The sequence below is a fragment of the Dipteris shenzhenensis genome, chromosome 16 (genome assembly GCF_047967505.1).
Source record: "Dipteris shenzhenensis isolate YYH24624 ecotype China chromosome 16, Dip_SZ_1.0, whole genome shotgun sequence".
NCBI lineage: Eukaryota > Viridiplantae > Streptophyta > Polypodiopsida > Gleicheniales > Dipteridaceae > Dipteris > Dipteris shenzhenensis.
The window spans coordinates 36,382,578-36,406,996 of NC_141611.1; the positions used below are offsets into that span (position 1 = coordinate 36,382,578).

General features: G+C 43.4%; 1 protein-coding gene across 1 annotated transcript in view; it reads left to right on the top strand.

Annotated features, from left to right (window-relative positions):
* The window catches only part of LOC147892904 (uncharacterized), a 344,347-nt gene that overhangs the window by 16,909 nt on the left and 303,019 nt on the right, over positions 1–24,419 (top strand). The window contains exon 4 of the mRNA XM_087386813.1: positions 22,776–22,848. Coding sequence (XP_087242939.1) covers positions 22,776–22,848 — 73 coding nt within the window. The remainder of the gene's footprint in view (positions 1–22,775; positions 22,849–24,419) is intronic.

Genomic DNA, 24,419 nt, shown 5'->3' on the forward strand with positions numbered 1-24,419 from the left:
CAGTCAAGGTTCTATTGCTAGCTCATCTCATCCTCTTTCTGAGGAGCAAAAGAAGTTTGACCGTCGCAATGCTCAAGCACTTTCTTTGATTTCCATGTCAGTGAAGAGGCACATCATGAAGACTATTAAGTCTTGTACTTCTTCTAAGGATGCTTGGGACAAGTTGTCCCGTATGCATAATGTTAAGAATATGGCCAGGGTGATTGCACTCAACAATCAGCTTAAGGAGCATGTAGCAAAAATTACAGATTTGTGAGATCAGCTTGCAAATGTTGATGAGGAGATTGAAGAGAAGAGATTGGTCTCTATCACTCTTAATAGTCTTGCTCCTTCATATAGTACATTTGCTACATCATTGAGCATCACTCTCAGGGCTGCATCTATTTCTTTTGAAGAATTGGTTGGTTTGTTATTGCAGGAAGAAGAAAGAGCTCATAATTTTTCTCGTAGCTCTCATGGCAGTGAGCAAGCTCTAGCCACTGGGGAGAGGGGAAATTTTCAGAAATATAAGCCTAAAAACAACCAGCCACAAGGGGCAAATAATAGTACCAATAATGCCAGATCAAGCAAAGATGCTAAGGTGAAAAAGGGCAGATGCAATTACTGCAAGAAGCCAGGCCATTACATTCTAGAATGTCAGAAATGCATTGCAAATGAGAAGAAGAGGCAAGGCAACTCAAACAGTAATTTTGTGGCTCATACTGAGAACAATGCATCTGGCTCACATGCACACTTTGCTCAGGATGATCAGGATTTTGTATTTGCAGCCACACTCTCTAAGATATCTTCCAGGGGGGATTGTGATTGTGATCATGCTATTGCTCATAGCAATAATGATGATGCCTATTCACTTAATGTGAATGAGAATAGCGGTGCTTCACAGCATATGACTCCTCATAAGGAGTGGTTTGAGAGCATCAAACTTGTGTATGGGTGGCAGGTTACTTGTGCCAATGATGCTTCTCAAGACATTACAGGAGTGGGACATATTCCCATTAAGCTTGATAATGGCAAAATCAAGTATATTCGTGATGTTTGGTATGTTCCAGAGTTGCGGAAGAATCTTATTTCAGTTCCATCCATAGCTCATGATCAGCACATGCTTGTGGAGTTTCAGAATGATTAATGCCGAATTAAAGATCCTAGAAAGGGATATGCAGTGGTTGCCACTGGCACTTATGATAAGGGTCTTTATAAGTTGAATGCTAAGCCCCATGTGCAGCATGCCTTGGCCGCGTCTAATGCATCTTCATGGGATTTATGGCATGCTAGATATGGTCATGCACATCATAGAGCATTGGCATACTTGCAGAATAATCAAATGGTTGAAGGGATGCCAAAATTGCAGCAACCATCTAGTTCTTTTTGTGAAGGGTGTATTATGGGAAAGTTGCACTATTTGCCTTTCAAAAAGGATGGATCAGTCAGAGCCTCACATATACTGCAGCTTGTGCATAGTGATGTATGTGAGGTGAATGTGCGGTCACATCGTGGTGCCAAGTATTATTGGTCTTTTATTGATGATTACTCCAGATTTACATGGATCTTTCTCATGAAAGAGAAATCTGAGGTGTTTCATTGGTTTCAGGAGTTCAAAGCACTTGTTGAGAACCAAACTAATGCCAAGATCAAAACACTCAGAATAGATAGAGGAGGGGAGTACATGTCTCATGCCTATAAGAATTATCTGGCTCATCATGGGATTCATCATCAGAAGACATGCCCTTACACACCAGCTCAAAATAATGTTGCTGAAAGAAAGAATAGGACTCTCATGGAGATGACCAGATGCATGCTGAGCTACAAAAAGATGCCTAAAGTATTTTGGGGAAAGGCTGTAGTTACAGCCACATACATTAAAAATAGATGTCCAACTAAAGCATTGGTGAATCGGACTCCGTTTGAGGCATTCTATGGATATAAGCCAAAGGTTAGCCACTTCAGAATTTTTGGATCAGTGGCATATGCATTAGTACCAGATCAACACAGATTCAAGCTTGATGATAAGGGAATCAAATGCATATTTCTGGGTTATAGTACTGAAAGCAAGGGCTATAGGCTTTACGATCCTGAAACATGGAAAATTATCATAAGCAAAGATGTTGCTTTCAATGAAAATGATTGCTTTATGCCTAATGATTTACATATGCCCATTGAGGGCACTACACCTTTGGATATTGTTCATTTTGAGCCAGAAGATATGCCATCACATGTGTCTAACACACCAAGTTCTTCCTCCATTACATCTGGAGAAATTTCCCATATTGATGAAGGTAGCACTTCTGAAATTTCAGTTCAGAAATCAGTCAATGAAAATCAACCTATTGTCTATGAAAGGAGGGTAAAATTTGCAGATCAATCTCAGCCTGCTGCAACTAGTCATCCCCTTCTTAGATGGGCTCGGGCTACCATTCAGGATGCACAAAATCAGCCTGTGTTGGGGAGAACAAGGTCTAGCACAAGGCAAGCACAAAATCAGGTCAATTATGCCTTGATGAGCACAGTTATGGAAGCTGAAATTGAACCTCATTGTTTTGAGGATGCTCAGGGACACCCATTATGGGAAGATGCTATGAAATCTGAAATTCAGTCCATTGAAAAGAATGCCACTTGGGAATTGGTCGATCGCCCTATTGGGAAGAATGTAGTTGGCACCAAGTGGATTTATAAGTTGAAATATCATTTTGATGGCACAGTTGAGAAACATAAAGCCCGTTTAGTTGCCAAGGGGTATAGTCAAGAGGAAGGAATTGACTATGAGGAGACTTTTGCTCCTGTAGCCAAGATGACAACCATTCGGACTGTCATTTCTCTTGCTGCAAGTTACAGTTGGCTTGTTTATCAGATGGATGTGAAGACGGCCATGGAGACCTAAAGGACGAGGTCTATGTGCAGCAGCCCCAAGGTTTTGTGGTTAAGGGACAGGAACAAAAGGTATGCAAGCTTCGCAAAGCTTTATATGGGCTGAAACAAGCACCTCGGGCTTGGTACCATAAAATCCATCAGTTCTTGTTATCACAGGGCTTTGTTAGCACTCATACTGAGCCAAATCTCTATGTACTTCAAGAAAAATCAGAAATCATCATTCTTATTCTTTATGTGGATGATATCATGCTTACTGGCAGTGATGAGGGAAATATTGCATCAGTTAAATCAGCTTTGTCTCAGTCATTTGATATGATAGCCAGACTTGGGTTTACTGCACTATTGTTTGGGCATTGAGTTTTGGCAAATTCAAGATGGTATTTTCATGTCCCAAACTAAGTATGCCAGGAGTATATTACAGAGATTTCACATGGAGAATAGTAAGCCTGCAGCTACACCTCTTGAGAAGGGTCTCAAACTGTCTAAGTATGATAAGGCTAAAAATTTTGATGGCACTTTGTACAGACAGTTGGTGGGGAGTCTTATCTATTTGTGTTCCACAAGGCCTGATATTGCTTATGCTGCAGGAGTATTGAGTCAGTTTATGCATTGTCCCACTATCACTCATTGGAATGCTGCCAAGCGTGTTCTCAGATATGTGCATGGCACTATTACTCTTGGGATGCATTATACCAATGCTTGTGATCTTGATCTATGTGGCTTCACAGATTCTGATTGGTCAGGGGACATTGATGATAGAAAATCCATTTTTGGCTACTGTTTCTCTTTGGGTTCCACATGCATATCTTGGTTAAGTAAGAAGCAAGCCAAGGTCTCTCTTTCTTCTAGTGAAGCGGAGTATAAGGTAGCAAATATAAAGAAAATACTTGGAGACAAATAAAACAATACCGAAGACAATTAATGGCTGAAGAAGATATATATATATATATCACAAACGGAACTCAGTACAAGTGAAGATATGAGAGAAGCTCTGGAGGAAGCAAACGTCAGTCCTGACAACTGTAGTGGACTTCTGCACTAGCTCCACAAGTTGGAACTGAACCAAATCTGAGACAGCAAACTGATGCAGGGGTTGCTGCAGATTTGGAATAGAAAGAACATAATCTGGAGCGGAAGTTGGAGGTAGATCTGGAGCAGAAGTTGAGGGCAGATCTGGAGCAGGAGTTGGGACAGATCTGAAGCTAAAAGAAGGCAGATCTGGAGCAGAAATTGGAGCAGATCTGATGCAGAAAGGAGGGCAGAACTGAAGCAGAAAAGAAGGCTGATCTAGAGCAGAAAAGGGGGCAGATCTGGAGCAGAAAGGAGGGGCAGATCTGGGGCAGAAAAGAGGACAAATCTGGAGCAGAAAGGAGGGCAGCAGAGAAGGCAGCCAGGAGGCAGAAGTTGAGGCAGCAGAGGAGGCAGCTAGGAGGCAGAAGTGGCTCAGGGTGTGCAGGAACCTCTGGAGCTGGAAGAGAAGATGATAGAGTACCTAGCCCCCCCCCCCTTTAAATAGGAAGGGGCTTTAACTCGGTCAACCAACAGGTTGACCGACCTGGTCAGATTTGACCGACCAGGTCAATCTGGTCGGCCAGATCTGGTCAGGCCAGAAAAAAACTTTTTTTAATAATATATATATTTTTTGTTTAACCTCTGAACCGGGGCTTTTGACAGTTCTTTAGTTGTGGATTTTGCCTCTAATTCAGGGTTTCTTTGACAGGATTCGGAGAGGCACCAGTGGTGTTTGTACCTGTTTATCTTGTCCTGGAGAATTGGAGATTGCCTGGCTTAACACCCCCTCTCAATGTCCAATGTAGACAGGAGAAGCAAAGAGGTGTTCCATGAGTGATCTATCATCTTCATCAGCCTTTTTTTTTTTTTTTTTTTTTTGGGTTTGAAATAAAGGGTTTTCATTTAGATGGAGATGCCTACAAAGTAGGTTTTCATCTTCACTAAATGCCCAGATGATGGTACAAAAAAAAAAAAAAAAAAAAAAAAGAAAGAAAGACTTGAAGGAGTGTCCTCGCAGGGGATTTGTTCACTTCCTTAAGTACACAAAGAGAAAAAAAACTGCTAAAAAGAAGGAGGAGGTAAACCAATCCCCAACCGTGGACAGAGATGCTCAAGAGTAGGGCGATTAACCGGCTTGGTAAGAATATCAGCATGATTATCGGCAGCTGGAACATAGATCAACCGAATAGTACCTAATTCCACTTGCTCGCGAGTAAAATGAAAGTGAACACCGACATGTTTGGTGCGGTTGGAAAAAATGGGATTGCCTGCGAGAGCAATGGCACTTTTGTTGTCGACATAGAGGATCGTGGGTTCAGTACAAGGAAAGTGTAGCTCTGCCAAAAACTGTCGGAGATATATGGCCTCTGTGGCACAATCATACAAGGCCCGGTATTCAGCCTCAGTAGAAGAACCAGCAACAGTTTCTTGATTACGGCTAGACCAAGAAACAGGTGCCGAGCCAAACGAGAAAATATAGCCGCCATGAGAACGACGATTGTCCGGGTCACCAGCCCAGTCGGAATCAGTGTATCCCTGTAGGGTTAGTCCTAGTCTGAAATGTAAACCATAAGAGTAAGTACCACGAATGAACCGCAAGATACGAATACATGCATGCCAATGAGTGAGCTTGGGTTCATTAAAATACTGACTGAGAATAGAGACGGAGTAAGCAAGATCAGGACGAGTGTGAAGGAGCCAGAGGAGTTTGCCAACAACCTGGCGATAGAGATGTTTATCAAAGGGAGGAGACTCCAAGTCTTTTGAGAGCTTTATGGTGGGATCTAAGGGAGTGGCAGCCAGCTTAGGCTCATGAGGAATGATTTGATCAAGGAGTTGAAGAGCATATTTCTGTTGAGAAACAAAAATACCACCAGAATGTTGTACAACTTCCATGCCTAAGAAATAGGACAGCCGACCGAGATCAATCATTTCAAAAGTGATGCTGAGTTGAGTTTTAATGTATTGAAGTGTAGTGGGAGTGGAGCCTAAAAGCAAAAGATCATCGACATAGGGTAAAATAAAGCAGACCCCCTCTGACGAATGATGGATATATAAATTTGGATCAAAGGAGTAGAATGAAAACCATTAGTTTTGAGGAAGGTGTCTATCCAGTGGAACCATGATCGAGGTGCTTGTTTAAGCCCATAAAGAGCTTTGCGGAGACGGAAAACCTTATTTTCATGGCCAGGAGGAGAAAAACCTGGTGGGGGAGTCACATAGACTTCTTCATCAAGGTAGCCATTGAGAAAGGCACTCTTGACATCCATTTAATAGATAGTCCAGTGGTGATGAGCATAACGCAAAAGTTGACATTCAAACTCATAAAAAGTAGGAAGAGAAGGTTGAGAAATGATTTGTTGCATAAAACTGAAATACTTGGGCGGAAGTTTATTTAAAAAGAAAGTAACTTGGTCATCCTCGGATTTGGGAGGACCAGTTGTGGCAAATTCAGCAACTAACCGCCGGTAATCTGCTAGTTTAACCTTGAGATCATCGTCAGCAAGAACCTGGAATTGTTGGAGATCATGGTCAAGATTGATGCGACAAGTACGATCTCGAGCTGCATAGCGGTCAGTGAGATGTGCCCATCGCTCAGAGGCAAGATCAAAATGCTGTAATTGAGAGTGAAATTCAGGTAAAAGACCTTGCATAATTTCAACAATGGCAGTGGCATTACGATGTCGCCACGAACGAACTACCTGAGGAGGATAAACATGAGGATCAAGTGGCGATTCGGTACCTTGAACGAGTTCCCATAGGTCTTGAGAATCAAGCACATGGCACATAAGGTTTGACCATGTGGTATAATTAGACCCGTTAAAACGAGTCATATCAGTGAAAGCATGTTTGGCTGTTGCAGAGACAGGGTGAGGGGAAGAAAGAGAATGATAGGGAGAAGCAACCGGTGGAGGCAGAAGAGAATTTGGAATAGAAGCAGAGTGAGAAGAAGGGAGAGGTGGCATCACCGGAGGAAGAAAAGAATTTGGAAAAGGTCCTGAGGGGGAGGGATGAATATGAGAGGCGGGATAAGACATGAGAGGTGAAAAAGAGGCAGCGGGAGAGATAGAGGGAAATAAACTATAGGAATCCAGTGGCATGGGAGAAGGAGGAGGATGAGAAACCACTGGAGGAAAGATGGCAGAGGAAGAGATGAGAGGGATGGGAGGGAGGGAAGAATGTGAACCGAAAGCAAACTCAATGTCAGACGCATTTCTCCTTTCTCATCTGCGAGTGTTCACATGCATGTATGGATCTGTGTCCTCGTGATTACTTGTTCCTATGCCTTGCATAACAGAAGGAGTTGCACTAAGGGAATAGGGCAACATACCTTGCACTGATTCTTGTGGAATAGGCACTGTCGAATAATCCAATGTTCTCATGCCGGCCTATCCTCTTTCATCAGTGGAGAGAACCGTGGAGAGGTAGAGGCACGAGGTGTGCCGGTACCTGCTTCAAGTTCCTTCCATTTCTGGAATTCAGCAAATTCTTTAAAGAGTTTGGAGAGGTATTCATCACCTTCAATCCTAGCAGACTCTCTCTCGACATATGTCGAATGTGGTGGTTAAATAGAGGTTGATTCAGGCTGAGATCGCTTCGGGGAAGAGGGAGAAGACATCTTCAGGTGATGATTTATCTTCCAAGCTTTCCAGATCAAGGCTCAGGTGTCGATTGGCACACCTGGCTCTGATACCATATAAAGAAAATATTTGGAGACAAATAAAACAATACTGAAGACAATTAATGGCTGAAGAAGATATATATATATATCACAAACAGAACTCAGTACAGGTGAGAGAAGCTCTGGAGGAAGCAAACGTCAGTCCTGACAACTGTAGTGGACTTCTGCACTAGCTCCACAAGTTGGAACTGAACCAAATCTGAGACAAATAAAACAAATACTGAAGACAATTAATGGCTGAAGAAGATATATATATATATCACAAACGGAACTCAGTACAAGTGAAGATATGAGAGAAGCTCTGGAGGAAGCAAACGTCAGTCCTGACAACTGTAGTGGACTTCTGCACTAGCTCCACAAGTTGGAACTGAACCAAATCTGAGACAGCAAACTGATGCAGGGGTTGCTGCGGATTTGGAATAGAAAGAACATAATCTGGAGCGGAAGTTGGAGGTAGATCTAGAGCAAAAGTTGAGGGCAGATCTGGAGCAGGAGTTGGGACAGATCTGAAGCTAAAAGAAGGCAGATCTAGAGCAGAAATTGGAGCAGATCTGATGCAGAAAGGAGGGCAGAACTGAAGCAGAAAAGAAGGCTGATCTGGAGCAGAAAAGAGGGCAGATCTGGAGCAGAAAGGAGGGGCAGATCTGGGGAAAAAAAGAGGGCAAATCTGGAGCAGAAAGGAGGGCAGCAGAGAAGGCAGCCAGGAGGCAGAAGTTGAGGCAGCAGAGGAGGCAGCTAGGAGGCAGAAGTGGCTCGGGGTGTGCAGGAACCTCTGGAGCTGGAAGAGAGAAGATGATAGAGTACCTAGCCCCCCCCCCCCTTTAAATAGGAAGGGGCTTTAAGTCGGTCAACCAACAGGTTGACCGACCTGGTCAGATTTGACCGACCAGGTCAATCTGGTCGGCCAGATCTGGTCAGGCCAGAAAAAAACTTTTTTTAACATTTTTTTTTTTTTGTTTAACCTCTGAACCGGGGCTTTTGACAGTTCTTTGGTTGTGGATTTTGCCTCTGATTCAGGGTTTCTTTAACAGGATTCGGAGAGGCACCAGTGGTGTTTGTACCTGTTTATCTTGTCCTGGAGAATTGGAGATTGCCTGGCTTAACAAAATGCAGCTACTACAAAATGCATATGGCTAAGGAAGCTACTTTATGACTTGCATCATTCACAAGATGATCAGGCCACCTCTATCTTGTGTGGCAGTCAGAGTTGCATAAAGACTGGTAACAATCCTATTTTTCATGCTCACATGAAACATGTGGAAAATCACTATCACTTTATATGGGATTGTATAGCAGATGGCATCATTAGCCTCATCTATTGTCCATCTGAGGACAATGTAGCAGATATCTTCACTAAGAGCCTGTCAGCAAAAGTGTTTGTACGTCATCGAACAGGCTTGGGAATCAGAGACATTACAACAATGTCAAGGGGGGTTGTAAAATGACATTGTTTTTCTTGTAATACTCCCATAGGTTGCTACTATATCCTGTTGGATGAATTTGTGCAACCATGGTACTTCAGGTACCCTAGGTACTTCTGAGGAGTTCCCAGAGTACTTCAGCCATACCATTGAGGGGGGATTTGATAGAACATACAATGGTATGGTATTGTAGGCTAGACTTGGTCTAAGTTATTCTAGTCTAGGGTTTTCACTTTATACTTGGGTTTCATATATATCCCAGGTCTTGTACTTCTATTGTTGAACTATTCAGTGGAGCTTTGTGTGTGGACTACACTCTTGTGTTCTTTATCCACTTTGTGTCTCCCCACAGTTCCAACAGTCAGTGTACCAGATGGATGTCAAGACCGCTTTCCTCAATGGAGATCTTAAAGAGGAGGTCTATGTACATCAGCCCCAAGGTTTTGAGGTGAAGGGACAAGAGAACAACATATGCAAGCTCATGAAGGCTCTATATGGGCTGAAGCAAGCACCTCGTTCGTGGTATCAGAAGATACATCAGTTTTTGTTGTCCCAGGGCTTTGTAAACACTCATACAGAACCAAATCTGTATGTTTTGCAGCAAAAATCAGAATTGGTCATGTTGATGTGGATGACATCATACTCACTGGCAGTGATTTGCATCAAATTACAGCAGTGCAATCCGCTTTATGTCACAACTTTGACATGACATATTTGGGCCTATTGCATTATTGTCTTGGCATTGAGTTTTGGCAAACCCATGATGGGATTTCTATGTCACACACAATGTTTTTTTTTTTTCTTTGCAAAAAGAGACTCCTATTAAGTATTAAAGAAAAACCGTTAGAGCAAGCTCCATACGGGATACATCATGCAATGCACGAAAAGCTCAAGAGCCAAAAAGAAAAGATTGAGGCTGATAGTGCCATCTCAATCCGGTAGAAACCTCCGAGTAAAAGGGAGAACCCCTCCAAACTCAAAGAAATATAGTCCTTTTAGAAGAGGCTGCCCATGAAGGGCCTTGCATGCTAGCCCATATGGCTATCAGAGTGTGAACCGTGTTAGTCCAAATACCCATGATGAACACCTGTGATGGGTGTATCTGAGAGGAGAGGCAAGAGATCTGAGAGGGGCGGAAGTGAAAATCCAGCGAGGGTTGGTGTGCAAGCCTGAATGCGTCCAAAAAAGAAATCCTTCCAAGGTTTCTGCCTAGGCATGAGTCCCCTCACCACCACCTTACAAAGCAATGCCCTGCACTGCAAGTTCGGGTCAATGACATTAAGGCCCCCTTCACATGTAGGGAGAATAATGGTCTCCCAGGCCACCCTTGCTGCAACATCTGCTGTGCCATCAAGTCCACTCCATAAAAAATTCATGACTGGTCTGATGAGCTGAGTGATGCAATCCCTAGACTGACACCAACAAGAACACACAAACCAGGAGGTGGCCAAGAGAACCTGGTTCACTACCACAACTCGAGATGCAAGGTCGAGTTTGACAGAGCTCCAGAAAAGAAGCTTTTTCCTTATACTTTCTAGTACTGGGGCAAACTGCTATGCTGGAGAGATGTCCAATCCTACCTAGCATCCCAAATACCTGATAGGAACACCCCTCTGAATCCAGGAAAAGCCAATGTCAACTCCCCATCCTGGAGTGTCCTCATCACTGATCCAAAAGCCAAAGGATTTATGCCAGTTAATGTGTGCCCTTGCAGCTGAGCAAAAAATATCCAAGGCAGTCCGGAAAGAATCAAGTGACTGCGAAGAGGCCTCAATAAAAATAGCAGTGTCATCAGCCAACTCACAGTCAAGAAGCTCCTGCTCCTGTCTCAAGGGAAATCTCAGCCCAAAAAGCTCAGCCTGAGATCTAAGGAAGATACTCATAGCTTCTGCCACAAAAAGAAAGAGGGAGGGGGCTAAAAGCATCCCTGACGAACTGATCTGGAAATCTGAAACCTGTCACCCCTTACCCCTCCAATCAAAACCTAGCTGTGGGCTGATTTGTAAAGGGAGGCCACCCCTCTAATCCAAGCATCTGAAAATCCAAACCGTAGAAGGGTGCCCTCAAGAAAACCCCAATCTACTCTGTCATAGGCTTTCTCGAAGTCCAGGAGTAGAACTGCTAGCCTCTGCCCACTCTGCATAGCCCACTCTGTGGCTTCCCAAAAGGAAAAGATATTATCAAAAATGCTCCTGCCATGCACAAAGCCTGTTTGAGTATCATGGATGAGGTCTGGAAGAAGGGGCTGTAATCGGATGCTGATCGCCTTGGCAAGGATTTTGTAAAGAGTGCCCAAAAGAGTGATGGGTCTCCAATGGGATACAAACTTGTTGCTGCCACCTTTCGGGATAAGGTGAATGAGTCCCTCGGTCAGTGAGTCAGGCATCTCACCCGAGTCCCAAATGCCCTGCAAGGCTGAAGTAATATGATCACCTATCATATCCCAAAAGGCCATACAAAAAGGAGTAAGACCATCGGAACCAGGGCATTTGCCTTTATGGAGGGCAGAGAGAGCAGTCTTGAATTCTTTGTTGGCAAAGCATGCATCAAGTGAGCATAACATCTATGGGGTGACCAACACAGGTAAACTCTGCCAAACTTCATCTCTAGCCACCTCTCTGGCCTGTGAGTTCGGATCTGCGGAAAGTAGGGAGGCATAGAAAGCTGTCGCTAAGTGCATGACGGCTTCGGATGGGACTGCAAAATGCCGTGAGAGTCAATAAGCTGCCTGACACTCTTTCTACTATGTCTAGGACCAAGTGTAGGGAAAAAGTATTTATTCACTCTTCCTCCCATCTGTATCCAAAAGGACTCCCGTGCATGGAAGGCATACTCTGCTCTCTAATCAAGCAAGGTTTGCAAGTGAGCCCTTGCCGCAACAAGGCGCTCCTATATCCAAGCATCTGATGGTCGCTTCTGCTCCTCCCTCTGTAAGGCTGCCAGCTGCCGGTAGATACCAATCTCTCGCCTGAGTACCTCACCTCGCTGAGCACTAGCAATGGAGTGATAAAAGTCGCTGATACTGGCAAGTGTTGTGGCCACATGTGAAGGACCGGCCACCCCCCCTGCATATGAGAAACCTAGATCTCCAACACTGCCTCTGTGAGAGTCTCATCCGTGTATAAGGCGTCGGGGATCCTGATACTGTGAGACCGTCCTCTCACATGAGGCTCTGAGATGGACAAAATTACCGGAAAATGGTCTGAAGTGGAAACACGGGGTGCAATGCAAATTGTCCCCCCTCTATCAAGAGCCCAGTCACCCACATAGAATCTATCCATCCGAGCATGGATAGGCATCTGCACCCTATGGTTCAACCAGGAAAACAAAAGTGACTGAGATTGAATAAGAAATGCATCATCTGACCAAACATCTCTGCCACTGAACCTGAACAAGAAGGCATCCCAGGCTGCTCTCTCAAGGGAGTGGATACCACCTTCTCTGTCCCCTTTCTTATCAGAAGGTGCCTCTACCATGTTGAAGTCACCTCCAATAATCCACGAATCCGCAATGTCAGCCCACAAGAGCAACTCTTTCCAAAACAAAACACGGTCCCCTCTGTTGTTCGGAGCATAGAGGTTGAGGAAACCAACCTTACATCCATCAATCAGAAGTAAAACCCACTGGGCCCTGGAGGGGGTTATGGTACCGTGTCCAATGACCAGAGGGAGAATAGAATCTGAAACTGAAATGCATGTACCTCCTCTGGTTCCCAAGGCAGGAAGCCAAAAATTCCGGCTTGAGAGCAGCTTACCTGACTTGGAGCAATCTCTGAAATCCAGTTTGTGTTCCTGAAGAAAAAGAATGTCTAGGGGACCACCTGAAACACCTGGATGGAACTGATTCCTAATCAGCTGTCTACGACGGCGATGAGGGATGCCGCCCAATCCCTGTATATTCCAACTGGCTATCCTCATCGGCGGGAGGAAGTGGGTTGGAATACCTTACCTGACCTGGTGGCAGAAAAAGAAACCTCTACCGGAGCAGACCTCCTACCATACACTTTTTTTTTTGTGAGAAGAAATCTTTTATTGCTGTAAAATAATTACATTCATAGTTACTTCGAAAATGGCGTAACTACTGCTCAACTAAATATCTCAATATAAGCTGTATACACATCCTGATCAATCAAACGAGTCTGAACACAATCATAGAATGATTGTTGCAGAGATCGTTTGAAAAAAACAAAAGATGAAAATAGTGGATCACCAAAGACTCTGTGATTTCTGTCCATCCATAAAGTCCATAGTGCCCAGTAGTGTACCCATACAAAAAATAAGTCAAAACCCTGTCTCGCTGGCAAACAACCAGAAAAACCTACGAAAAGTAACAGTAGGAAATCTCGCTCGAAGCCTTTGTCGGATGAGAGCGATGAAGTCACAAGTATGTGGACAGAACCAAAAGATGTGAAGCACAGATTCAGTAGAGTGCAGGCATTGCTGAAATCCTATGCCATAAAGAATGATAATGAGCTCCCAAACCGCATTTGCTAGCAGCCATAGAAAGGGATAAAAGTGTGCCATCATCCTAAAGTACATCCGCCACAGATGAAATGCCTTTGAAGGAGAGAAAATAAGAACATCTAGGTTCTTGTATGGCCAAAGAATGGTGGAATACTTTAGACCAATAAATATTCTCAGCCCTCAGAATTTCCCGACAGAGAATCTCAAATATGTTTCCAATCAAGAAGCAGGCGAGAGACAAATGAGCAGCCTCTGATCTTGCCTTGGATAGAGCCAAATAGGAAATCCCACTGAGTAGGCTGCCAATGCCCAAAGGTAGAAGTATGAATATGTAATAAGAGAGAGCGGATCATGAAAACCCAAGGCTGATCTCCTTACATAAACTGCAACATCATTTTCCCTCTATGAGCAAGTAAATGCATTTGAATATTGAGAATGTTCAGACCCCCGTGCATCTTTGGAGAACAGAGACGATGCATAGAGAGTAATCTGAGACTTTTCTTGCCATTTTTTGAACACCAAAAAATTTCCATGATAGCTGACATAAAGGAAACCAGATCTGCCTTAGTGAACATAATGAGAGGCAGATAAAATTGTATGTATGCTATCAAAATGGATTGTGTGATTCGCAAACGAATATGTAATGGCCAAGTTGCAAGCTTCCAATATTCAAGTTTTGCCCTCAACTTTGTTAACACCCAATCAGTTTGTTGGGAACGGGTGAGTCCCCAACCTAGAGAATAGCCAAGATGTCGAATCAATTGAGAAGCAGGGACAATTTCCCCAGGCCACAAAATATTGTGCCATTCTTGAGCATGCAACGGCAACAATTTTGATTTCTAAAAATTGACCCGAAGACCAGCAGCCAATCCATATGTAGAAAGAGCCTGCATAATCATGGACAGATCACTCCGAGTATTTTTTGGGGTAAAGAATGAATCATCAGCATATGCTTGAGCGATCATGCTATGGCTGCCAGGAATCTCCAAACCATGCAATTGGTCAGTGTCCAAAAGGTGGTCCATATATTGAAGCATTGGATGAGTGGCTATGGCAAAAAGTAAAGCACTTAGGGGACATCCTTGCCTAATAGAACAACCAAGTGTCCAAGATGTAGAAATATCCCCTGAAAGTATGCAGGCAGCTTTACTATCTTGATATAGCCAAGTGATAACTTGCTGCATTTTCGTGCCAAATCCCAATGCCTGCATAGTCGACGAAATAAAATCCCACTTAACAGTATCAAAGGCTTTGGCAATATCAACTTGCAATAACAAAGCATCCTGCTGTGTGTATTTGGCATATTCAATTCCAACATAGGCATTAGCAATGTTATTTGTGATATGCCTACGTGGGACAAAGCCATATTGGGCAGGATGCGCAACCCATCATGTAAAACCCCCTTTAGCCGATCAACAATCATTTTGGTAGTGACTTTGTAAATGACTGGCATAAGGGTGATAGCTCTCCAGTCTGCCAAAGATTCACAAATTTGCTTTTTTGGAAGAAGTTTAACAAGACCCCTCTTCCATGTTTTGGCATTTTCTGATTTTGCCATGCAGCATTCACCATATGTAGCAATGTATGCTTCAAAAGAGACCAATATTCTAGAAAAAACTTGACTGTAAGACCATCCCATCCTGGAGATTTCCATCTACCACAAGATTTGATTGCATCTGATAATTCCCTCTCAGTAAAAGGTTCCTCCAATTCTAAATCTTAAGTAGTGGAAATAATAGGAGAAACATGCTGTAACAGTAAATTTCATGCAACCAAAACCTATTGTGAGGGAGGAACTGCAGAACCAAACTGCTGAGAGAAATGATGCACACTGACCGTGAGGTGGTCCCAAATTTCTGTTTTTAATCTCCTCTGACGCAAGCTTTTGAAAAATTGTTTGGAAGAGAAGCCTTTATCTGTAAAGGCTCTTTGTCTTGCTCTAGTCTCTCCCATTTAGCCAGTTTCCTGTGATCATTGAGTTTAAGACAATGTCTAGCCTGGCATAGTGTTGTTTGCTCATGCAAGGACAACGAATGAAGATGGCTAAGTTTAGTGAGGTCCTGACAAATGAATTTGGCCTGAGCAATAGTTTCCCTCAGAGTCTTCATGTAAGACTTGCCATAACATCTAATCACAACTTGCATTTTGGAAACAAAAGGATCCCAGGCATCATCAATATGAATATGGCTGCAAGAAGATAGAGAATGAGATGCTTCAGTAACCAGAGCCTTGAAAGCAGCATGTTGCAAATAGCTATTGTTCACGATTAGATGTCGCCTTTGTGGCAATCTATCATCTGGCATAGCATGAAAAGATAACCGCAACCATAGAGGTGCATGATCTGAATGCACAAAGGCATAGTCAATCCACATTTTGCATGTAAAATCACCATTTTGTTGCGGAGCTACACTATACCATCGATCCAGACGTGCTTGATAAGAAGAAAGGGCATTATGTTGGAAGGTGTATCCAGGTGACAAAGGCTGCAATTCCTTCCTAAGGTCAACCAAATCCAGATGCATCAGTAATTGAGACCATGCATGCCTTTCAAGGGTTAACATATGAGTATCTCTGGAGGTATTGTCACCCTATTGTGGAGCATTATTGAAATCCCCACATATAAAGGCATGATATCTCCATGGATATTATTGCATGGCATCCCAAATTGCAATTCTTTCTCTAGAGGATTGAGGTGCATAAACAGAAGCAAATTCAAACACCTCTCCTCAAATGATGCATTGAAGAACAAGCCATCTTCCTTTGTTGTCATTTAAAGCAATAACCGGTTGAAGCTCATGTTTGATCAGAAGGACTACCCCTGAGAAAGAGTGCTCCCCAGCATAGAAAATATCATAGCCACAGTAGTGTCCTGTCTTTCCTGCATAGACATGTTGGTTGTGTTCTTGTAATACCACTATGTCAGGCTGAAATCTATTGATATACAGCCACACAGATTTCCATTTCCTACTGTCACACATCCCCTGGACATTGAGTGTAAAACATTTGATATGAGCAGTCATATTTACAGATATTTATAGTAATATAACAACTATGTACAACAGCAAACTTCATGATGTCAGCCCTGCATTTCTATCTCAAGGTCAAGGCCTCTCCCCTGAGAAGAAGTATCCACCTGAGGAGTAGACAGCAAAGCAGCAACCTCTTCTTCAGGGAAGAGTGTTCTGCTAGCTGTCACTGCAGCCCATGTGATCCCAATTCCTGTATTGACCTCTGGGGTGTTTCCACTAGAAGACGCACCATTCCAAGTGCGAGGGGGTGGAAGTTTTCGAGCAGAAATAACTTTTCTTGGACTTTGCCATCCATCAGTTGGAGGTTTCTATCCTTTTGTCGAGGGTTGAATAGTAGGAGGTGAATGTGAAGAAACATTCCCATTTGAAACCATTGGAGATTTGCCTTTATCCTGAATTGCAGAAAACTGTCTACTACCTTTGTTTTTATTTGCAATGGAGGTAGGAGCATCTTTAGTGGGCATTTGAACCAGCAAAGTAGCAGGAGGCATCTTATGCTGATTCATTGGACACTGTGAAGCCATGTGTCCAAATTTTTTGCAGTCAAAACAAGCCCCTGCAAACAATCCCCATTTCAGTTTATAAAAAGCACTTCCCATGTCTACATTATTCACCGTGACTGAATAAGAGTCTGGTGTGGGATTATCAGTATCCCAAAGAATGCAAAATCGATTCAAGTTGCCATTAGGCCGTGGTGGGCAGAACACTTTGCCTAAAGATGCTGCAAATTTAGGCAAAAGGCCATGCATTGTGGGAAGTCTACAACTTCAACCCAGACCGGACATCTGTGTCGGATTAAAGCCTGAGAAGGGAGGGGGCAGCGAGAAGGGGAGCAGGAGGAGCAACAGGAGGAGAGGGGAGAGGAGGAGCAGCACGAGGAGCAGGGAGAGGAGGGGAGCAGGAGGAGCGGGGAGCAGCAGCAAGGAGCTGATTTGTTCTCACACACACAAACTTTTTGCAGAACTGAAGACTTGAAAACTCATACAAGCTCTCACAGACAAAGTATTCAAAGGGGTTGTTGCAGAAATTTAACATGGAGAACTGTAAGCTTGTGGCTACTCCGTTGGAAAAGGGACTCAAGCTGAGTAAGCATGATACTGCTGAAAAGTTTGATGGCACTTTGTACAAGCAGTTGGTTGGCAGTTTGATAGATCTATGCTCCACACAGCCTGATATTGCCTACGCCACAAGCTTTTGAGCCAATTCATGCATTGTCCCAGAATCACACATTGGAATGCCAGCAAAGAGGGTTCTCAGATATGTCCATGGCACTCTCTCTCTTGGCTTGCATTATGCTTCAGATTGTGATCTAGAGCTGAGTGGTTTCACCGACTCAAATTGGTCAAGGGACATTGACAACAGACGGTCCACTACTGGCTATTGCTTCTCATTGGGTACAGCCTGTATCTCATGGCTCAGTAAGAAGCAAGAGCGAGTCTCTCTTTCCTCCAGTGAAGTAGAGTACAAAGCTGCAAATTCAGTCACTACGGAGTTAATGTAGTTAAGGAAGCTTTTGCATGACTTGCATCATGCACAGGATAGCAAAGCAAACTCTATCTTCTATGACAGCCAGAGTTGCATTGCCATAGACAACAATCCTGTCTTTCATGCTCGCATGAAACACATTGAAAATCATTATCATTAGGTACGGGATTATATTTCTGATGTCTTTATTGATCTCATCTATTGTCCATCTGAGGATAATGTGGCGGATATCTTCACCAAAGCCCTGTCAACAGATCTTTTCTTATGACATCGACATAGCTTGGGGATCAGAGACATTCTCACAATGTCAAGGGGGGTTGTGAAGTGATTTACAATGACAAGGGGGGTTGTGAAGTGATTTTCATGTACTCCCATAGGTTGCATATCCATCTGGATGAATTTGTGCAACCATGGTACTTTAGGTACTGCAGGGTACACCTGAGATGTTTCCAGGGTACTTTCAGCCATATCTTTGAGGGGGGATTTGTAAGAGATTACAAAGATATGGTGTTGTAGAAATAAAGTCAACCCTATGGTTGACCAGTAGTACTTGGGTACTATATATACCAAGTACTTGTATTGTTTCATTTGAACATTTCCATTGGAGCTTTCTTGTGTCTGCACTCTTGCTCACTTGTGTTCACAACCTGTCTCCACTTTTTTCCTACACAAACTAGCTGAAGTAGGAGAGGAGGAAGGAATATCCTCTGGAGAACCCATACCATCATCCTCAAACTGAATTATATCCAAAGGAATATCATCATAAGGTGGCAAATCCACACTAGTGGGCTGCATGCATTCATTTTCAGCAAATGCAGCATCTTTGCTGATTATTATCTTCCTAGTTGCTGGATCGTAGAGCCTGAAGCCTTTAATTTATGTACTATATCCAACAAAAATGCATTTGATGCTTTTTTCATCAAGCTTTGATCTATGTTGAGATGGAATCAAAGCATAAGTACCCACATACATCGTTGTGTATAATCTGCAAAACTCTAGTGGCTTTCACTGAACCTGAGCCATCCTTCTTGAAAGGAAGACGGTGCAATTTTCCAAGAGCACACCCTTCACACACTTCATTATCTGGCTGCTGTAATTTTGGCATTCCATGAACCATTTCATTGTTGTACAAGTAGGCCAATGCTCTATGATGAACATGACCAAACCCAGCATGCTATAAATCACTTGGAGAAGCAAATGAAACAGCCAAAGCATGCTGAATATAGGACTGAGCATCAAGCTTGTATAGCCCTTTATCATCAGCACCTATTGTAGAATTTCATACCCTTTCTCGGAATCCTTGATCCTGCATTGATCATCTTGAAACTCAACAAGCATGTGTTGATCACGGACAATAGAAGAAACTGAAATTAAATTCTTTCTCAAATTTGGGACATACCAAACATCACGGATATATTTTTTCTTGCTTGAATCCAAAATGATGGGAATATCTCCCACTCAGTGATGTCCTATGATGCATCATTTACACATGTAACCTTTCTGCCATGAACAGGTGATATTTCCTCAAACCACTCCTTTCTAGGAGTCATGTGCTTAGTAGCACCAATATCCAAATACCATTTATCAATAGCAGCAATAGAAGCATCAATAGACTGATCATGTGCACTAGAATCCCCCCTGGTGGCATCAAAGTTATCCTGAACTACAACAAACACAAAATCTTTGTCCTCTTGTGCAAAGTGTGCCTGTGGTGGAGCATTTGCATTTTCAGCTGGTGCAACAAAATTATTGCTTGTGCCTTGCCTTTTCTTCTCATTAGCAATCCTTTTTGGACACTCTGCAATAAAATGACCTAGCTGTTTACAATAATTGCATTTTCCCTTCTGCAGGACCTTGATTTGTACTTGCATTCCCCTCATTCTTGGGCTGATATGTATGTATGTTCTTTTTCAGAAAATGATGTATGTCTGTTGTTTTTCTGAAAATGAGCTCCCTTTTGCTGAAATTTTCCCTTTCCTTGGGTGGCAAGTGCCATGCTCACCTTGACGGGAAGAATGGGCAAAATTCGATGAGCCGGGCAAGTGCACCTCCTGACAAGCTAAGGACGAGCTACAGGGGGAAGAAAAACGGACGGGGGCCGGGTGCTGAGCAAGAAGCTTAGTAGTGCCCTATGTTGAAGAAGCTAGGAAGGGACAGCGTGATAGAGCAGGGTTAGGGTAGGAAGCTGTTAGGAAATGGAGTCAATTTGAGTGACTTTTGGTGTATTCTAGAGTAGTACTATACTACTTTATATCCTAGAGTGCCATGTGTCACTATGGGACTTATCCCATATACATTTGACACTTACAGTGTGTGTGTGCCTATCCTATAAAGGCATTGTCTTGCTTTCACTTTCCATTCCATGTCTCGTATCTTCATATGGTATCAGAGCTAGGCTATCTTCCAAGAGGTTGAGGTAAGAGATTGAGGACATTGAAGCCTCTCTCCCTCATTCCCCTTTGAGGAATGCCTTCTCCAATCCCACCTTGAGCTCAACCTCTCTTCCACCTTGAGCCTCACCATTGGAGAGCTTCACCAACAAGAGATCGTCCTCAACACTCTTCTACAATACGTCTTCAGCTTGTGGCTTCAGCCCATGCTTCAGCTCATGGGATTCAGCTCCTCGGGATCTCCTCGCCATTCAGATCGCTATTCTCCCACATCTTTGTACGTATCTACACGCAGCCTACATTTCTGCCCACCACTGTTCTTTGTCCACTATTGATCTACCTGCCACTATTCTCTACCCGCTACTGTTTAGCCCGCCACTGTTCTCTGCCTGCCATCTATAGCTGCTCTTCCTCTGCTCCATTGTGCCCGCCATCTGCTCTTCCTCTTCTACAGCTGCTCTTCCTCTTCTATAGCTCCATTCCTTCCTTATTCTACTCTCTCTCCTAACTGCCAGCTTTATGGGTTCGATTTCCACCAACTCTCTCCTTGTGGACAAATTCAAGGGGGACGGATTCCCCACATGGCAAACAAAAGTGCAACTCCTTCTCATGAAGGAGGATGTTTGAGATGCCATTGAAGATGATGAAGGATTTGAGGCATCAACGGAGCCTCAAATACGCAAGATTTGGAAGCAACACAACTCGAGGGCCATCGCAATCATCGGGCTTTGTCTACATGATTCATTGATTCATCATATCGACTTCAAATCCAAGGCTAAGGAGATTTGGGCACGCCTTAAGAAGGAGATTTGGGCATGCATTAAGAATATGTTTGGTAACAAAATCACCAACTCCAAGGTTTTTTCTGAAAAAATAATTTTATAAGTTGAAAATGGAAGAGTCCGATACCTTGAGTGCACATATAGCAAAAATTCAATCTTTAGTTCAGCAACTCTCCAACTTGAAGTGCTCCCTGGATGACGAGGACAAAATGGCTATCCTCATGACGAGTATGGAAGGGATCTCTTGCTTTGAGAATGCCCTTGAAGTACTTCAAATTGCATTGACTACCTTCGAAGATATGGTGTCTCTTCTTCTTGAAAAGGATCGCCGCAACAAAGAATCTCCATCCTACTCATCGGATCTTGCCTCCACCAGCAAATGGAGACCTAGGCCATCGACTCAAGAAAGACATTAAAGCCGTTCAAGTGCACATATTGCAACTAGTTTGGTCATACGGAGGACAGGTGCTACCAGAAGCTTGCCCAACAACAATCGAAGGATCATGCCAATTGGGTGGCATCCGCCACTAGTGAAGATGCAGACGAAGATGACCATCCGACACAAGATCATGCTCTCACTGTTTGTCTCCAACATCTAGAGGATGCTGGAGATGATGATTTTGAGCATGATATAATTGGGTACTCTGCCTTGGGGATGTTTCCCAAAAATGAATGCAATAAATCATGTGTGTGCAGTCAATAAAGGTACTCTCCCTTGGATAGTCCTCCTAAAATGATGTATGATGTGTGGCTCCATGTTCCTCATTAGTCTTTGGAGCCAGGAGGGGATGTATTGTGGGAGCCATATGTTTTGACTTTGATAGGTCTATTTGTTGGTGCATTGGTCTTCTAGACCTCTGAGTTGATCATGCATCCATGCATGATGAACCTCTGAGCCATGCTAGATGAGCTTTCTATGTTATGCTCACTAGCCTCTGAGCCATGCTCACTTGCCTCTGAGATTGTGTGGGAACCATGTCTAGTTCTAGACCGGCATGCACAGTTTTCATGACCATCATTATCATGACTTTGGTTCCATTCCTGTAGTCCCTCACCTTTCCTCCATGGGGGGGTGTTAGGAAATGGAGTCAATTTGAGTGACTTTTGGTGTATTCTAGAGTAGTACTATACTACTTTATATCCTAGAGTACCATGTGTCACTATGGGACTTATCCCATATACATTTGACACTTAGAGTGTGTGTGTGCCTATCCTATAAAGGTATTGTACTTTCTCATGTCAAATCACTCAAGCCTCAAGCCTTTCTTGATGATGTAAGTACTTTACTTTGGTTGTACATTTCTTTCTTTCTTTCATTTCCATTATGGTTGTTTAGTCTTGCTGTCACTTTCCATTCCATTCCATTCCATTCCATGTCTTGGATCTTCAGAAGCAACACAAAGACAGGATCCTAAATAGTTTTGCAATATTAATAATAATTTAGAATTGATAACAAATTTAATGCTATGAATTAAACAATAACAGATCATAGTTTAACATCAAAGCCAGGATATAGTTTTAACCTTCTACTCGGTTTTTAATTTCTTTGGACACTAATAGACATTAGGTAGAAGAACTTGTGTTGGAATGTGTTACTGTATTATGGTAGATAAATTTGCTATATACTTTTATTTTCTGGATTTATAGGTTGAGTATCCTGAGTTTGTGCAAATCATGACATCCAAGTTGGACTCTCAAATGCAAGAAGGTGATTTAGAAGGTAATCACCTGGATATGGAATGGAAACCTATACCTTTCGAAATGTAATTGGCTATTTTTATTTTCTCCATCAGAGCACTCATGTTTTCGAAGATTCAATAAATAATGTTAGGGATAGACTCTCTTTGGTAGAAGAAAGATGGTGAGTCCCTTTGCTTATCTTGAGCTTTCTGTACTTGAAACTAAGCAATCCTGTAACTGGTGGGTGGCATCCTATAGACTGCACACGTGGTATCTTCTACTGACACTTAGATGGTACACCTAACAGCTTGCTACAATCACTGGGAAATTTTTTTTTTTTCAAAAAAGAGACTTCTATTAAGTAAGAAAGAAACCCGCTAGAGCAAGCTCTGTGCGGAAATACACCATGCTAAGCATGTAATAAAAAACACCTCAGAGGAATGAGGTAGAAAGAAACCAAGGCTAAGGCTGAAAATGCCATCTCAACCTTGTAGAAGTCTCAGCAAAAAAGGGAGAGTCTCTCCAATCTCTGAGAAAAGTAACTCTCGTGGAGGAGGCTGCTCCAGATGATCCCTGCATGGTCGCCCAAATGGCCATCAGAGTGTGTATCGTATCTGTCCAAGTACTGGCCAAGATCTGAGAAGGGTGAACTTGAGAACCCTCCAAAGCCTCAGTGCATCTGGCTCTCCAAATGTGCCATGTTGCAATGCTAGCTAGGATCTCCCATGGAGAGTCGACCGAGGTTTGAGCAGCCTTGAAAAGAGTGGCCGAAACATCCTCTAGAGAGCACGTACCACATCCAACGAACAGGACTCAATCCGATGAAGTCGAACCGAAATGGCCCGAGAGGAGTCAACTCCCTCATAGAAAACCTGAGGTCCTATAAGAGAAAGCCAAGCCACCGAGCCCCAAGTTATACAAAGTGGGGAATGGGCAAAGTGACTGAAAATCCTGGCTACACCCATCCAAATCAACCTCGCCTGTCTGCAATCCCATAAGCAATGCTGAATAGACTCCGAAGCAGAAAGGCATCGAGGGCATGTAGGGTCGGCTCCGAACCTGGACCTCCAAAGGTTCAGGTTCCAATGAGGAACTCTGGAGGGTCTCCAACCTCTACTACTGAGCTGAAATCTCCTAGCATTACTGACCGTGTAACGAAAGAAGGGGATGCTCTTCTCTCGATGCCCTGTGTCAATCCACTCCCACTCTCTGGGGTCCCACTATAAATACCTGATGGGAACTCCCCCATAGAGCCAGAGCCTCCAAGACCCGGTGGAGAGTAGCCGGGGGTCAGGGTCTAGGAACCACTCTGAATCGGATCCTTGCATCAAAAGACCTACAACCCTGATAGGCTGAAAAGCAGACTCAAGCAAGATGTCCTCTGTGGACCTGAGCAATCTGCCACCATCCTAGACACTAAAAACAAAAGCATCCTCCTGTGCGTCTCGGAAGGCCAAAACCTGAAGCGGAACCCCGCCTCTCGAAAAAGTACCTGCCCAAGTGGAGGAAGTGAGTGGCATATCATCTGTGTCTATCCAAACCTCTGGAAGGGCTGCCTCAATCTGCGCAAGATCCTCCCTGCACTCCCTCTGAGATGTCCTGTCAACCTTG